The sequence below is a fragment of the Gobius niger genome, assembly GCF_951799975.1.
Source record: "Gobius niger genome assembly, chromosome: 19".
Lineage (NCBI taxonomy): Eukaryota > Metazoa > Chordata > Actinopteri > Gobiiformes > Gobiidae > Gobius > Gobius niger.
The window spans coordinates 9,284,174-9,302,528 of NC_136870.1; the positions used below are offsets into that span (position 1 = coordinate 9,284,174).

The window sequence follows — 18,355 nt, forward strand, 5'->3', positions numbered from 1 at the left end:
AGTGTTGCTTTCCCTCCCTTCTTTTTGGGTCACAACGGCCACCAGTTTAGCTTCGCACAGACAGTCATGAGCACTCTTGGCCACGTCGCCCACTATCATCACAAGTCTGCGCTCTGGGCGTCCAAGTGTCCTTATCAACTTCAGATGACAGCGCTATTTAGACCCCAAACATGGCCGCTATCCATTTATCCGCCCCACCCCAACCCCGCTGTTGCCCTTTGAACGGTCACATTAATAGGTCGCAGCCAGATGTATTTCAGACGCGGCGTTCAAATCTGCAGCCCTCGGGGAAGTTTAAACACCATCGCGTCTGGCCCGGTTACTGTCATCTCCAGTCGAGCAGGTTGCGCGTGCCATCCTCATTACCCGCCGCGTCCGTCAACTCCTCGCCCCGGATTCAGGAGGAGGAAGAGGGTTTCAGATATTACAGCCAGTTACGCTCCCCTAGTCCCATCGCCTGACATTTTGACTTAAACTTGTTTATTTACAATGGGCGAAAATGAACGGTACGCAGGGAGTCCGGTATCAAGCCTCAGCGGCGACACTCGCACCCGACGGGGGACAGGAAATTGGCGGCTGAATTTCTGTTGCTTTTATATTTCGCTTTGCGTCTCTGCTCTCGTGGTAATGTTTGCTCTTTGTTTCTGCTCAATCATCTTGTCAGAGGCTGCGGCGCATATAAGGAGTCTATTCACGTAAACTTTTCCAGAGAGATTTGCTGTTTGTGGATCTGTGTCAAGTTATGCATGTGCTCCAAATCCCGAACCAGTCCTTCCATCCAAAAATAGAGCTCGGGGTCGATTGTTGTGAATTGATTGTAACCATAGATATCTGCCATGCATTGTCCATTTTACATTGAATCATTTCTTTGTTGTGTGTGCCGTGAATCCTAGGAATCTTTGTGCTTCTGACGAGTCAATCCTGAGCTTTGTAGCGTACAGTAGCTACAAACATCTACGTTAGCAAAGATGGCTCGGATGGCCAGGGGCCTCTGACTGGGGGGGTAAAGGGTACTGAGTACCCAGGGCCCAGAGCAGGGTAGGGGTCCTCAAAAATGCTGCAAAAATCAGACTGAAGCCCTTGAGTTTTTTATTCAGGTCTGTGGGCCACAGAGACATCATATAGTATCATCCTTTTTTGTAAAATAGCATTTTAATGCCTATTTTAAAGTCACAAATGTGTTATTCTCAGCACAAATATCCAAATGTCCCTGGTGCAGTCCTCCTGTTTCATGTGGTATGCTAATAATCATTATGCTAGCCATTTCAATTGGCCCAATGAAAGTAGAATATTCCACCCTAATCTAAATATCTGTTTCACTACAGGATTAAAGGTTATTCAATTTCTGCAACTGAAGCCAAATCAGATGCAATTTCAAGTCAAACATTGACTTGAAACAAACAAACAAACAAACAAACAAACAAACAAACAAACCATGAACTATGTACCGATCGGATTGGATATGTGTTTGTATATGAAGCACTTTTTTGGCCGACCCATTTTTTCCACTTAGTTAAGGCATATATAATAAAGTTATAATAGAATATAAATGAACTGCACTGTCAAACCACTAAACCACTGTTATGTGGTCAAAGAACATAGAATATGAAATGTGAATTTCATATGGGGGGGTCCACCAAGTTAGTTTGTACCCAGGCCCCAGAATTTGGTGCTACGCCCCTGCGGATGGCGCATTAATTGCTTTGAATTTGTATAAATGTGCTTCCACTAAATTGAACTTTAATGCGGACATGGTTTGACTCCGCAAAAGTGAAGTTCTTGCAAATTATCACTTGGGTTACATAAGACAAATCGCTGACTAGTTCACTGCCCCACATGGGAAATGATTGACGGCTTCACTCCTTGCAAGTATCTTCAAAGACGACTTTCAAAGCTTCTCTTCAAAGCTCACAGGACTTTTTACAGTGTCTACTAATGCCCTTTAATTTAATAACTATTTATATAACTAAAGGAAAGGGCTACTCTCCCGCAACTAGAAAGTGTGAAACTGCTACTACTCGGTTTGACCAATTTTTTTGGAGCATCATGAAGTAGTGAGATTATTTTGTTCAGCTCCAGTCCAGTTTCCTATTGTGCTTGTGCTTCTAATGGACAATGCGGGTGATGGCTGTCAGACCAATGAGCAAACCGTGTCCAAGAGTTCATAGCCGTGATCGTGAACAGGCAACGCAAGCGCGCAGCATGGGTTATTTTGTCAAAGCATTTCACCCTCAGCGTGATGGAAAACTAGTTTGTTCAATCCAGCATGCAGAGCGGAAAACACAAAACTGCCTGACTGTCAAGTTTTTTTCTGAACAAGCGGAGCCGTATTTTCAACATCTGAGAATTCAATTTGCTTCAGAAAATATTTGTGGCCAAACACAGGTCAAAGTCTGCAAAGTGGAAGCTCTGTGCTGCTTCTCTGCGCTGAAAGCTCCCTCATGTTTTATCCCAGCTCCCACAAGACTCGAGACAGCACATTTGGATTAACTGAACATCTTCAATAACAAGCTTGAAGTCGGCTGAAGGTCAGGTTAATGTTCTCACGTCAAAGCGGAGAAAGTTCAAGGCTATGTATTAACTTTTTATGCACAAAATCAACAATTCCGAACTTCAGGAAGAACCAATTTGAGCATATAAGCCAAGCACTGTTTTTAAATGGTGCAAGAGACATAAAAACATATGTGCACTGAACGGAAATGAAAATGATATTACAAAAAGAGAGGATGATGTGCCGATTTAACATATTGTATTTAGGCTCAGATGTATGGCTAATGGACTCTATGCACACAAATGACACGTGCGACCTCCGGACGTCCCGGTCCATCCTCTCGCTATTTTCCCGTTAAAGATCAGCTATGTCTGGCACAAATCAACGAATAGTTCCAGAAAAGATTACTGACAGTGAGACACTGATGGGAAGTCACTGGCTGCGTATTAAAACATATTACGTTGGACTTTTTATCTGAGAGCTAACGGCGAGCATAAAAAAACAACATCATACAAGCTAAAAACTATTTCTACTAAAGACAGGCCGATTATTTTTTGTGCGGCTTGTTCAAAATCTATGAAAATTTGTATTTAGCGCTAGCCGTTAGCTTCTGGTGAATTCGTTGCTCCTGACCCGATGTTTTTAACATGGTGCTTGTGACTGTCCAGCAGTAACTCACCTCCTGCCATGTAATCTTGAGCTATTTATTTTTTCTTAGACAAGGCACTGCTACTAACTCACAGGAAGAGCAGCACCTCTGAGGATCCACTCGGATGTTGCTCGTGTGCATATATATCGCGGACAACAAAGCTGAAACTCTATTCCAATTACTCTGCTCCGTCTTCGCCGAATGTCATGTCATTTACGCTGCGCTAAACTTCAGTCAAAAGTTGTCTGTAACATCATGGCTCACTCCTGTGTTCCGCTGTTACTGCGCCCTATGAGCACAATCCAGACTGATGACTTCTCCAGATTGTGAAGTGGATCCAGTTTGTCAAACCAACAAGTGTAAACACGCCTTTAGAGTTACTGTTGTAGCAGCTCACCAAACTAAATGAAGTGTTCCAATGCAAGAATAATTTTTATGTGCATGTTATTGACCATATTCTTGTTTGAGCTGTGGAAGACCATACAGCACTTTTATCAGGCCTTAACCTGGAATCATATTGTCTTTAAGGGAAGTTTGAGTCCTCTCTTTTCTTTACAAATGTTGAATTAAAGTTCCAGACAGGCAATTCTTACTGGTGCAAGAAAGCCTAGTTAGGGCAGTATTGATCGCAAGACAGACACTCTTGATGGATGGACATTAATTGGACTTTCTTCACCAAGAGGTCTTATCCAAAAGAGACTCATCTTTGAGGAACCGCCAGTATTTGCTCCGTCTATCTATTGAACCTCCATCGACACGCCATTCCTTCAATTCCAATTCCCCGTCTCCGCTCCTCGCCCCAAGTCCCGGGAGGCGTCTTCCTCGTCTCAAAGACATCTCGAGCGTCTCCCAGAGTCCTCCTCGCTCTCTTTCTCTCACTTACTTTCAAAGCTGACAACCAAGAAGAGGATAAAGAGCGCGAAGGGTGGGGAGGATTTGGAGCGCTGATTAGATTAGAGAAACATACTGGACTTAACGCTCTCCTAATGAGCACTACAAAGGATTCAAGCTGCGTCTCGGGGGGGGCTCGCAGCGAGGGATGGGGCGCATGATGCAGCGCGGAGAGATCGTAGCGAATGTGTAAAAAAGAAATAAACTCAATAAAGGTGAAGTAGAGGTTACCTTGGGACTTCCCCGTCCCCTCAGCTGGAGTGTGGAAACCTGCTTAATTACCATCCAAAGCAGATAGCAGCGCTTTCCCCTGGGATTGTATCGGCACGGATGGGAGAGTCTGAAAGAGACAACCTGCGGAGAAGAGCTTTTTTGGAACGCTGGTAAACATATTTGGGGCTTTATCTTCCTCTCGCTCTATGTTTTTTTTGTTTTTTGTTTTTTTTACAGTTTGCTTTTGTGGCTGGTAAGCAATTAGTAAACTTCCTGCCTTATTAATTCCTTTCTAATTGTGTTTAGTTTTTGTATGCAGACGTGGAAGGATGGGGGAAAATAAGGAAGAAGCCATTTTAGGTTTAGTTGGCTCTGATAATTGGGCATGGACGCTTGTAAACTTAACTGTTTATGACTTCAAATAAAGCCGTTGGATCGCCCATTTTAGACGCCGTTGCATAATGAATCCAAAATAGAAATGAAGAGAAGCACAGCATTTGATCAATTAAAAAAACGAACTCAACTGGAAGCGTGTACGATGCCACAATTGATGAGGTGGATTTTGCAACTTTTATGTGTAAAAAAGAAAGTTGATATTAGCGCGTATTTGACCTTTTAGTGACCCAGTGGCTGTATGAGTGGTCAGCAGGGCGCCTTTACTTTCCGTCACAGTGGTCTCTACAACACTCCAGGATCAATTGTTTTGTAGGGTTTCCGGTGAGAGGGTTCGTCAGCAGTGAAAACCTACAAAACAATTGATCCAGGAGCGTCCTAGAGACCACAGTGATGCTCTGTTTTTCCCCCTATACATAAGACTTGTTCAACTTTTAAAATGTGTGTATAATATCTACACACTAATACTCTGATGCCTCTACAACACTTGTATTGATTTCTTTTAGCCCGTGGAGATGAAATGTAAGGCAAAATCTGGATGTTGATAATGCAGGCCTGGAGACAATTGAACAGTCAATGTGTGGACACTGAATATCCCAGTCTGATTCCACATAAAGAGGGATGAATAATTACGCTGAGCTGTCGATACCAAGACAGAATGACAATAAGACTCTAGTCGGGCAGTGTTCTGCATAGGGAACTGAGCTACGGCGAGATGCCCTGAGAGAATCGGCATTACAGAAAAGGTCTCTCAATTCTCTGACGACTACTATAAGTTAGTAGCCGGTATGGCTCTTGTGAGAAAGTATTATGCCAAGAGAGGATTGATAAGTAAGTTAAAGGAACAGGCCGCTGTTTTTCCATGCTGAGATATGTTCTTACCTGAGCTTAGACGAGTTGATGCGTACCTGTCTGGTCTTTGTGCGTGTGCTCAGTCATGCAAAAAACGCCAAAGATGTTGTTAGCATTTAGCCTCTCCTCCTCTCCTCTATGGGGCCAAACAGGGGTGAAGTTGATAACATTGTGGACGTCGTAGTGCCTCTAAGGTGTTATTTCGCCTTATATCCGCTTAGAAAATCGACATGTTTAATTTTATCTTATATTTGGATCATGTAACTACTCACGAAACCGTATTTAAAACGTGGACGAGCTTGGTCGCTTCTAACTTCACCCCTGTTTGGCCCCATAGAGGAAAGAATGAGAGGCTAAATGCAAACAACATCTTCGGTCTTTTTTGCGTGACTGAGCGCATGCGTAAAGACCAGACAGGTACGCATCAACTCGTCTAAGCTCAGGTAAGAACATATCTCAGTATATAAAAACGGTGGCTTGTAAGGACAAATTTTCTATATTAGGTAAATCTCTGCTTACCGCTGTTAATGAATATCCAGATACTGTGCACTGAAGTGGACACAACAGTCTTCAAAGCAATATTATGGGTGCTTCTGCAATCATATTTTGTGGTTTATGAATTATAATGATGGTGACTCGATCTGGCGAGAGTAAAGGATAGTTTCGGGTTTCAACAATGCGACAATGTTACCCAGGAAGTACAGATCGAAGCGATGAAACTGTAGAAGATCCATCCATTTTCTTCCGCATTATCCGGGCCGGGTTGTGGAGGCAGCAGTCTCAGCAAAGATGCCCAGACTTTCCGATCCACGCACACCTCCTCCAGCTGTTCTGGGGGGACCAGAGCGCCCTGAAGGTCCTGATTCGATGAAGCCAACAGAACAAGATCGTCTGCAAACAGTAGAGATGAGATCCAGAGGTTCCCAAACCGGACACCCTCCGGCCCCTGGCTGCGCCTAGAAATTCTGTCCATAAAGGTAATGAACAGAACCGGTGACAAAAGGCAGCCCTGGTGGGGAACCAACACGCACTGGGAACAGGTCTGGGAAAAAGAAGAAACAGCAGAAATTAAGGAGGATTTACTCAAATTTGTGTGAACGTAGCGAAAAAACGACTCTACTGACGAGGGAACAAAGTTATAAAATGATTCGAAGCTCAAAAAAGTCCCCCTTCAGATCTGACTCACCGAAAACATTCCGACTTTTCAAAAGTGCTTTGTGTGTGCTTTGGAGTACAGTGAGATTTGTTTAATGCATCTTTACCTCAGCACCTGCCCCCCCCATAAACCACAGTCCAGTGCCACATCAGCACGAGCTGTCAGCGGCGAGCGGAGCGGGAGTTAGTCACCAATTCCTTCCGTCTCCTCGCGTCGGAAAACACAGTTGTTTAAGTGCACGGAAAACGTATGCGACAGCAGGACCCCACACACCGAGGGCCCGTGTGTGCGCGGGCCCCGGCAGCGCGCTCTTATAGAGGAAATTGAGAGAAGTGCTTACCGGGTTGGACAGGCTCAACGAGAACCTGCCCGCCTTGAGAGAAGTCGGCTGTCAGGGTTTGAGAATCGCACTGTTGCAATCTCATTAAAACCAACAAGGCCTTTCCGTCAGCGCCCGGCGAGAGAGGCAGCATTGTGTTTTTATTCCCATTTTCCCCGGCTTCCCAACATGCGTCGCTTAAGCTGCGGAGCGGGACCAGCAAGTGTGTGCAGAAAATCCACACCACTGGACAAAGCAAGTTTTTAAGTCATGTGTTTACTGTTCATCCTCATTAGCTGGACGTCTTTCTTGTTTGTAAATGTGAGGGAAAAGTGATTTTTGCAGCCCCAGGGAAGGCGGCCAATTATAGTGCATGTTAGTCACGGCTGAGCGGCGGTGGAGGGAAATGATGATGGTATTGGGGTTTGTTTAAGGTTTAACCCATGCCTTGACCATTTTCTCCAGTGCGACTTTACCCAAATCTAAACGTTTCTTGAAAAAAGTGTCAAAATAGAGACAAAAGCGAGATGTAAATGAGGATGAATGTGTGATAATAAAAAGCAAGCACAACGCAAAACAGGCCATGGAAAAGGGATGGCAAAGCAACAAAAACGCAGCAAAAAGTGATGAAAGAGCAACAAATAACTCAGCAAAAAAACAACGAAAAGTGATGAAAGAGCAACAAAAACTCAGCAAAAAAACAACAAAAAGTGATAAAAAAGCAAAAAAAAAAACCTCAGCAAAAAAACAACAAAAAGTGATAAAAGAGCAACAAAAAAACTCAGCAAAAAAACAACGAAAAGTGATGAAAAAGCAACAAAAATGCAGCAAAAAAACCAACAAAAAATGATGAAAGAGCAACAAAAACTCAGCAAAAAAACAACAAAAAGTGATGAAAAAGCAACAAAAATGCAGCAACAAAAACAACAAAAACAGTGATGAAAGAGCAACAAAAACTCAGCAAAAAGACAACAAAAACTAATTAAAAAAGCACCAAAAAAACTCAGCAAAAAAACAACAAAAAGTGATGAAAGAGCAACAAAAACGCAGCAAAAAAAACAACAAAAAGTGATGAAAGAGCAACAAAAACTCAGCAAAAAAACCAACAAAAAATGATGAAAGAGCAACAAAAACTCAGCAAAAAAACAACAAAAAGTGATGAAAAAGCAACAAAAATGCAGCAAAAAAAACAACAATAAAAAGTGATGAAAGAGCAACAAAAACGCAGCAAAAAAAACAACAAAAAGTGATGATAAAGCAACAAAACGGTTACAAAAACCTGTGAAAAACGCACTAAAATGGGCAACAAAAAACGCAGCGACACCGGGGGGATAAATATCGTAGGTCTTTCAGTTAAGGCGTTACACTGGCCTGTAAGCTCCAGTCGAGAAGCTTTTAGATTTGGGTAAAGCCGAACTGGAGAAAATGCTCGGTTTAGGCGGGGGATTTTCTAACCCATTTGTGATATGTTTTGATATATGAGCGGGTCCGATCTCTGAACCAGATAAAAATATGCGTAATTATTACCAAACAGCAGAAACATCACAATACCCTCGCTCTAAAATGACACAGTCGGGAAAGTCTGCCTAATATAACACCCGGCAATGATAAAGCAAAATATCTGTGTGTTTTGGAGAAGGTTAGGCATATTTAAGAGCTGAATATCTTAGCATGCACTTAGTTTCTCACATTCACACTTGTGGTGTCGGTTGCCTTTGCCACCGCGTCGCTTCAGTGGATCAGCAGACAAGGTCAACGCTCTGCTAAAGTCTTCTTTGATAGTGGAGAGCCGCGTCTGTTTTTCAAAGCCGCTTGAATAATTGGATAGACCTTGTGGCAATGGTAACCACAAAACATGCTCCCGCACTGAATAAATCTTCCAAATTGGTTGAAAATCTTTCTAACAGCGAGACTACCAAAAAAAGCTTTTCGACTGACGCCGTTTGTGGCTCAAGGCTTTGGTTTAAGCCACGGCAGCTTTTGAAGACCCCCAAATATCTGTGTTTGTCAAATAAGGTCACAAACTTCACATTTCTATTTGAATACCAATCTGGTCAAGTGATGGTGGTTCAGAAAGCAAATAAACCCAATAAGTTGCAACATTTTCACAAACTGGATGCACAATTTGTTGTATGTTCTCACTAACAACCCCAGACTGTGCCCTTAACCAGCACAAATAAGCTATAAAAGTTTGATTCTGCTGCAGGTGTAACCATAAAATAAGCAATTTTGATTGCTTATTTTAAGTGCTAATGCTCGTGCCGCCCACTGCCACTGCTGCAAAAAAAATTCGAAGCAATTTCTTGAAACAGAATTGATCCCTTCATTAAGGACTTGTAAGAGTATATATATATCTAAGATATATATACTGTTGTTTTGTCATTTCTATATTAGTCATTTCTAGTTTGTGACCATCATTCATCATCCCGAGGCCCTACACATCTCATTCTAAGCTTAATCCTTTTATCGTAAAGTAAAAACACTTGCCATAGCTAGGGCTGTGACGATAATCAATGAGTATATCGACTTCAACAAATGACCGATAAACAATACGTTTTTGGGCTCAATTTTTCTCGTCTGTTCATCTGTTTGCATGATTTATGATGTAGTGCTTTATTGTTGCCCAGTGTTGTGCTTCACTGTATCTCATGTTTACTGTAGCAAATGTTTTTAAGCTTTAGAGTTTGTTTCTGAGGCATAAAAAGGTCTTCAATAATGTTGTTTATCGCTATGTTTTCTTGCCTCGATAACCAGATTTCAGATTTTGTTATCGCGACAGGAATTAGGGCTGCTCGATCATTGAAAAAAAATGTTTGTCTTGATTGAAATCACGATTATTCAAACGATTAATTGTTGCCTTAAAAAAAGTATTTATTTTATTTATATATTTATTAATTTAAAAAAACGATGCTGATATTTTCTGTTTTTTGAACACAAGGAGAGGTCTCTGTTTCACACCTGCCCCCTGCTGGCCGGCCCTCACACCTGCGCAAGTAAACTGAGCAGCGCGGCCTGATGACATCATCACACAGCGCTGTTTGTTTTTATGTCAGGCAAAAGCATGAGCCATGGCACGTGAAATGCGAAGGGAAAATAATCCCAGCGCCGTGAAATAATGCAAGTCTGCTTTGCAAAAAAAAAAAAATTGAAAAAAAAAAAAAAAGATTACGTTATTATATAATCGTTCAGTGTAAAAATCGAAATCGTAATCGAATTTCGATTAATTGCACAGCCCTAACAGGAATAGCTTCACTACAGCCACAATTGAATATGTGGATTTGGTCTCGGACTTGATTCAAACTTAGGCTGGGACGATCCACTTTTGTCACGATCCGATACATATCACGATACCCAGGGACCGATCCAATACGTATTGCGATACAGTAGTAATTATAGTGTCCAATCCGATATTTTGTCACAGCCCTAGTGCTTAGTGACCTGGACTTGAAACATTATAGGTTTGACTACAACTCTTCGGTCGATATATCAGCCAATATATTGAGCCAATATTTGGGGATTTTACAATATAGGCGATAAAAGGCGATATCTCTGGGACCGAAAAAGTGATAGATACTTCATTTTTGCATTGGAAAGAGAGAAGTCAGGGCTATTAAAACAAGTCCTCCCACAACTTCCTAGGCCTCAGGGGAACAGAGAAACATCGCATTGAATATTGGCAGAGCGCATCGGCATCGGGCCTTAGAAAAAACTGCATCGGTCGACCTCTAGTTGTGTTGATTCCGACAAATACTTCACAGCTTTCTATTTGTTTGAAACAGTTTTATCCAACTCGTATTGCCGTTCATATTTTGTCACATTGCAGCCATACATTTCCAGACAAGGATCGTTCACTTGGTTGTTTAAAACTGCTTTCCCCTCCCCTTCTGCCCGGTGCAAAACAGTGTGCCAAAAGCTTCTTATGTAACATCTTATCCAAACATTCAAGGAATCGTTTGCTCCAAAAAAAGTAGGCCAGTGAAATAATTACCCAGATGAATAAAAAGCAGCGGGGAATGAGAGCGAAACAGAGGAGAGAAACATGCTGAAAAAGCCTGTTCGGTCAGTTTGATTTACATGATAAATTATGTATAATGTGGGGATTTTTCCTCCATTCTCTTCTCTTTACACACACCACTGCCGCCGCCGCCGCCTCTCCTCACTGTGAACCGGGAGCCGGGTTTGAAACCGCGCAGTGTTTACAAGCCGACACATTGTTAAGATCTTGTTAAAACAAATAGCCTCATGCATCTCGGACCAATGAACGTGACAAGTAGCCGCGCGGAGTCGGAGAGGCCGGAAAAGTCCGGACCGAAAAGAGAAGAGGCATCCGCCGCGACGCTGCGCCTCGTTGCCAGTAACCATGGTGACGTGAAGTCGAGCTGCAAAACACATTGATCATTCGCGGCGCTGTCATCATTATTATCCGAGTAATTCCTATTCCCGTCGGCGACTCTTCCCTCTTCTCCTCACACTCCTAACACTTCGTCTGTAATGCTTTTCTCGACTAAAAAAAACTACAAAACGCCTGTACACGTCAGAGCGTTGCCGTCCACGATGCGCCTCCATGAAGTCCTCACACCCTCAATAGACTTACTTTGCAACTCGGCCACAGGAGCAACTTTGCAGCCTTTGTTTTTATCTTCTTTGAAAATACTTTGCCCTGTACTTGCACTTGGATAGAGACAGCGCAACATTTCATAAGAATTTAGTCAGAGGTGTTTTCTGGACAGGAATACTAAGGCTAAGGCATCAACAATAGTTTTAAAAGCTGCTTAAAGCATGATAGACTGACCAGAACCTAGACAACCCCAGATCATAAAGTGTAGAACGGTAATATCTGTTAGCTAATGATGTCCAGCTCATGTCTGAATCTTTTACCCCACAGGCTCTCCATTCAGAGAAGAACAGGAGCGAGATCTAAAGGCAGCTCTGAAGGACACAGACTCCTCCATCCCACTGGTTTTTGTCAGCGGTAACCACGACCTGGGTAACACCCCCACCCCACAGACCGTGCAGCAGTACTGCGACCAGTGGGGAGACGACTATTTCAGCTTCTGGGTGAGCTCACTCATCTTGATACTGGTTGTGAAGGATGCATTTTCCCATCAAATGGCAACCAGGGGTTAAGGTGGGAACTGAGCTCCCGCCACCTTGGGTAGTGACAAAAAAGTAAATTGCATCTGACAGGAAATCGCCAACACCAAATCAACAGAGAAGGGGAGCGCACAGAGATTGTTTCCTGAAGCTCCACTGGACAGAAGTCCACTCTTCAGAGAGAGACTGGAGGAATAATCACATGAAAAGAGCAGCCGTACAGTCCACTCCCTGTGCGCACAATGTAACAGCATCTATCATCTTGAACTCTATGGACATAAACTAATCCATAAACAGGGTCTTCTCTTCCCAAGCTTTTACCCACTTTTTACTTGAAAGAAATTGGCCTTATATTTACAGCTTTAGAGATGAATTTAGATGCGTTTATGAAGAGAAAAGTCACTTTGCAATCACAAGGCTGGGTTACGCCTTTTTCACACAATATTTCCTCTGATTTGATCCTCTACTAAAGCTAAAGTTTAGTCTCGTCTGGAGCCTGTGTCTCCCCTTCGCTGCTCAGCATGAGGTGCAGCTACAGACAGAGCAGGAACAGGGATGCAGCTGACACACGCAGCAGAGGGGCTGGGGCCCCACAACAGGGGGCAGAGGGGGCCCCCCAGGGAAACACTTACTTTTTTTTTTAAGGAAAGTCATCATAATGTAGACAGTTCTGATTTTCATCACTGTATAAGGCAGATTTAAACAGCATATTCTTGCCCAAAATACACCAGATTGCACTAAATTTTATGTTGCTAGATAGAACTTTAAAAAAAAAAATAACCAATTGAAAGCAAAACACCTTCTGTTACAGGCAATCTATACCCTGTGCAAATATGCACAACTGTTCATATTTCGGCCCAATGTAGCGTGCTAAGTCTTCAAGAAGTTCTACACAACTGATAGATGCCTCTATTTTATTGTGTTTATTGGGTGAAATCCTGAGCATGCGTGCACACAGCACAGAGCAGGAGATATGAAGTGCAGTAAACAAACCCTCAAGAGACACCGTGGAAAAATATTTATCAGTGACGAAAGTCTCCTGAAAGCTATGACGAGGAATGTAGCGCTTGACTTCACTTGGCCGGTCTGTTACTGTGTCGAAAAACGTTGGCAGCGGACAGCATGAGGCCAAATAAATTAAGCCGTCACTTCAAGACTTTACACCCCAGTCACGCTGATAAGCCACTTTTTTTTTTTTTTCATCCAAAATGTGTCGAATATCGCCAACAATCATCCCGCTAAGTGTAAGTGCCACAGACGTCTGTGCCGGCTGCAGCCTGAGCACCTCAAAGTACAAAGTAGAGGGGGTCCCCAGTAATTTAGGTAAATAATGCACATTAACTGTCAGTTAAGAGATGGCACAGTGCTGTGCTGATGCTCCTGTGCTTTGAATGGGTGTTTATTTTGTGAAGAATGGTCCAATACTGGCGTAGATATGGTCATTAAACAGCGATCACTGTGCAGGCAGGATCAATACTGTAGCATCCTGCCCGTTCATCTTGTTCTCGTTCTCCCGGACAAAGCTAAACTTTCATGGCAAACTGCTGCTGTTTAATGACAGGACGCATCGGGAGCACCACTAAAGAAGGGCTACAGCAGAGGGGGTGCGAGGAGCAAGAGGTGCGCCGGGCAGACATATAACGAGTGTGGAAAGACTAATCAATACACTCCTCAAGAGGAGCGCTCGTTTATAACTTGATGATTTAGCGCTGGGAATGATTTGACTCACTGTTCTGAAAAACATTCCTGGCAGAGTTTCCAAGCAGGGATGAGAGAGGGAAGTGTGCACTTACGAAGGTGCAGAAAGAGAGACGGGGGGGCATGTTTTCTTCTTTCTAAGGGGGGCCTAACGGGGAATACGTAATTGAGAAGCACTGCTTAAGACAATAAAAACATGTAGCTCCATCTCATGTAGTATTCATTTGGTAGTAATGTTTGTGGCTGGTCCCCAGGTGGGAGGGGTGCTGTGCCTGGTCCTGAACTCCCAGTTGTTCTTCGACGCCTCCGCCTGCCCGCAGCTGAAGGAGGCCCAGGAGACGTGGCTGGAAGAGCAGCTGAGCCGAGCCACCGCTTCCTCTCCCGCGGTATATGTGACAACACCACTGACACACACGCTATTCTTATCGGCCTCAACTGTCCCACACTGTTAAGGCGAGAGACTGCAGGCAAACAGGGAGAAGGAAATTAGATCTGAATTTGAAACTTTGGCTGTAGATTACTGACATGAATTAAAGACGAGCTCAAATATTGATTTTGGAAGTTCTTTTTTTTCTGTGGATCTTGAACCTTGAATCTTTCTTCTAACTGTGAAAACATGTTGTGGATACAGGAGCAGAAACCCAAGCACGTCCTGGTCTTCCAACACATCCCGCTGTATCTGAAGAGCCCCGACGAGGACGACAACTACTTCAACCTGCAGGGGGCGGTGCGACAGCAGCTGATGGACAGGTTCAAGAGGGCAGGTAGGTCAGGAGCAGAAGTGGCGTTTAATAAAACTGTCCTCCTGGGATGGGAGAAACATGCCTCGGTCATGACAGAATAACTTTAAAAAAGGAAATGATTCCAACAATGGAAACGGTCACCTCAGAAAACACAAATCCAGAACCTACACAAAATGTGGCTAAACCGTGTCGTATCTAGACCACAAAATATTTACAAATGACAAAAGTAAAGAACATGCAGTTCTAATTGTAGAACATTTAACCCAGAATTAATTCAACTTAACTATTTAAATCACCAGCAACAAAATAGTGAAAATTCTTGAAGGATGAAGTGAGGTGCAGTGGAAAGGGAAAGTCTACACACCTCTATGTTTTGTTACAGCCTCATTCCACAACGGATTACATCTGTCTTTTTTCCCTCATTAATCTACACACAATACCCCATCATGAGAAAGTGAAAATGTTTTTTTTATGTTTTACATATTTATTAAAAATATGACATGTGCATAGGTATACACTCCCTTTGCTATGACCCTCAAAACGGAGCTCAGGAGCTTCTTTTTTCCACTGATCGTCCTTGAGATGTTTCTACAAACACCTCACACCTCTCTATATGGTCCCACAGCCGACAGTGCACGTCAGAGCAGAAACTAAGTCAAGGGAACTGTCTGTAGACTCCGAGACACGAGTGTATCGAGGCACAGATCTAGAGAAGGGTATGGAAAATTGTTGCAGGATTGAAGGTCCCGAAGAGCACAGTCAGTGACCTCCATCATTCATAATGGAAGAAGTTCAGAATCACCAGGACTCTTCCTACAGAAGAGCAAACGGAGCAATCAGGGAGAAGGGCCTTGGTCAGGGAGGTGACCGAGAACCCGATGGTCACTCTGACAGAGCTCCAGTGTTATTCTGAGGAAATGGGAGAACCTACAGATGGACAACCATCTCTACCATGAAGTCTGATGTGAAGTGGAGTAATGCAGTTTTATTTGTGATACATTTGTAAAACATTCTTAAAAACTTTTTTCACTTTGTCATTATGGGGTACTGTGTGTAGATGGATGAGGAAAACAAAAACAAAATTGTTAAAAGTGTAGGGGTGTGTAGACCCTATCCACTGTAAATAACTACAAAGTAATAATAATTAATAAATCAAAATAATTTATATAATCATAAAAAAAGAATGTTGTTTGGTGGATCCCTGCTGCTCATGCTGTCCCCATTTTTTCTCCAGACATTTTCCAGTTCTTGCAGTTGTACCCGCACAATTGTATTGCATTATTTGGTGACACATCATCTACATAGAAGCCACAATAACCACTGACGTCTTACATCTGACTGAATTAGCTTAAAAAAGTTATGTTGTTATGAATTTTCCAAGCCATTTTATCCTCGTTTCGGTGCAGAGTTATTTTCATTACATTCTATGTGCACTCATGAAATGGTTTAGTAGATTATTATTTTTGAATTTTTAAAAAAGAAATTTACCTCAATGTCAGCTGTTCCAAAAACCCATTGCTCTGATGTGTGTGGCCATTTGTGGCCAGTGAAGTTCAGGGACAAGTTTAATGTAGAAGACTCGACAAAAGTTCTGATTCTTCTTGGTTTCATAAGCCTCTATTGGAACTTAAATAGGATGTATGCATTGAAAGCACTGTGTGGATTAATACCCCATTAGCCATAGGCACAATAAGAGCTCTTTGCACAGCCATAATTGAATTAACAATCACTTCCTGTCAGGAGAATAATTCCATAATCAGAATCCATTGTTGTGGGATTAGAAGAGCCTGATAGGAGAGTGCTCGACTGCCAAGGACAATAAGTCCTAACGAACCACACTCACACGCTGAACATCTGACTGACAGGACCTCTCATACGAACATGCTTTCCAATCATGCATCAAGGTGACTGGCGAGAGACGCTATTAATGTCATTATTCTGTCATTATTGCAGCAAGCATTTAATCGCGCCGCGCTCGGCTGACCCTCCCCGCCTGTAATTGATTGTTTCTCTCAAGGAACAGCAGTTAAAGATTTAAAAGGCTGGCATCACGAGCGTGTTATGTGACGGCTATTACAGCGGGCGCCGCGCCGCGCAGAACATGGCATAAAGAAGTGTCCTCTCTTGTTCACACTTGTCCTTCCGCCATTAGCCCTTTCGTACCTACATGCAGAAGACGTGCCGTTAATTATACATGATGGACACGCTCCCGCTCGCAGTGAAGCTGCCTACGCTGTACCCCTCATGTTTGTATGCATGTTCTGTGGGGTTAATGCATGGCCTTACAGTGCAGCACAGCAGCCCACGTCCCGCGCTCGGACGTGATTACGGCTGATCCGTGATTTACGAAACAATCTTACCAACGGCCTTTATGAACTTGTCCGCTCCCGTCGGCGGGAGAGCTCTGAAAGCCAACTCTAAACCTGTCGGCCTCAGTATTTACGACCATATTGCAAAGGTGTGTCGTGAGTTATGTGGCTCCGAGCCCGGCCACTTGCACCACTATAAATTCAAATACATAAATATGAAAATTTTACATGCTCATAAAGAGAATATTGCACAGTTGTAAAGAAATAAAATCATATAAACGAATAAAACCCCAACATTCATTTACAAATAGAATAATAGAAACTGCTTTTGTTCATCCGTTTAGAAAGCATGAAACTTCCAAAAGTGGAGTGTTGTTGTAGAATATTTATTTACATCTAATGTTTTGTCAGACTGCAGAAATAGTTGAAAATGAGCGAAACAGGGAAGAGGTGGTTTATGAGAAAGGGCTGGCATGCAGAGAATGATTTTTTTGTACAGCTTTGACAGACAGCAAAGCTATACAACTAAATTATTCTATATTTAAATGCAGACAATTACAAATGTTCATACTCAGCGGTGATAAAAATTTAAAAGTGTAGCAAATTCAACTTCAATAAACAGTTGATCTCCAGCATGTGCTTCTTTCCGTCTGCCACAAAGCAAATATAGACGAAGAGAACTGACATTTCTTCTTTTGAGCCGAGTCATAGCATCGAACTAAACCAAAACCCGAAACTATCGTCTCCCAAAGTCAGCCCATCATTTATGAATAGTGCTCTTATTCCTCTCCTCTTGTGTTCACGTCTCTGCTTCATGTGCTACAGAAGAGTGGGGCTTTGTGTTGTGTATTCTGAGTTTGTCCTGGAGGCACGCTCTCGTCGTAAAGACACTGACTGTGATCATCTCTGCGCTCACAGCTGCTTCATCACAGAGCCGACACTATACGTTTGTAGCTGCGCGCTCCAGAGAGGCCTCTGCCTGCGCGAGTGAAGCGAGGCCATAAACAGAGCAGCAACGGTGGTTAGTGATTAAACCCGGGCTGTCTTCATCGACGTTCATTCATCCAAAGCTTCTCCTTATCATGAGGCACTTTCTACAGCTGTTAAAAAAGATGCAGGAGGTTTATTGGACAGGAGTGAATGGAAGGGGGGTCTCTCAGCCCATATTGATTTATTTGTTTAAATATTTTTGAAATATCCATTACACACACTTTCCTTACACATTAATTATTTCAAAGTATAACACATACAACATCACAGCCCAAAAGGTTTATAATAAGCCACAATCATTCAGGATATGTCAGCTTTAAAGGAAAACGGACAAAATGTAGGTTTGAGAACATCCTGTTTTTAAGGTTCTCTTAACCCCCGCCCCGAACCGAGCACATTGTATCCACTTTGGCTTTAAAACTGAAACTGAAACTTAAAAAAAAAAATGCATCAAAGTAGCGATGAAAATGAGGATGAAAATGGAACAAAAAGTGACAAAAAACATGGAGAAAACACGATGAAACACAACGAAAAAACAACAAAAACGCAATGAAAAA

The 18,355-nt window shown here is 42.7% G+C and overlaps 1 protein-coding gene across 1 annotated transcript in view; it reads left to right on the forward strand.

Moving 5' to 3' along the window:
• cpped1 (calcineurin-like phosphoesterase domain containing 1) overlaps window positions 1–18,355 on the forward strand; it is a 55,184-nt gene that overhangs the window by 18,322 nt on the left and 18,507 nt on the right. Inside the window, exons 3-5 of the mRNA XM_079577468.1 lie at window positions 11,850–12,022; window positions 14,011–14,142; window positions 14,388–14,520. Of these exons, the coding sequence (XP_079433594.1) occupies window positions 11,850–12,022; window positions 14,011–14,142; window positions 14,388–14,520 (438 nt within the window). The remainder of the gene's footprint in view (window positions 1–11,849; window positions 12,023–14,010; window positions 14,143–14,387; window positions 14,521–18,355) is intronic.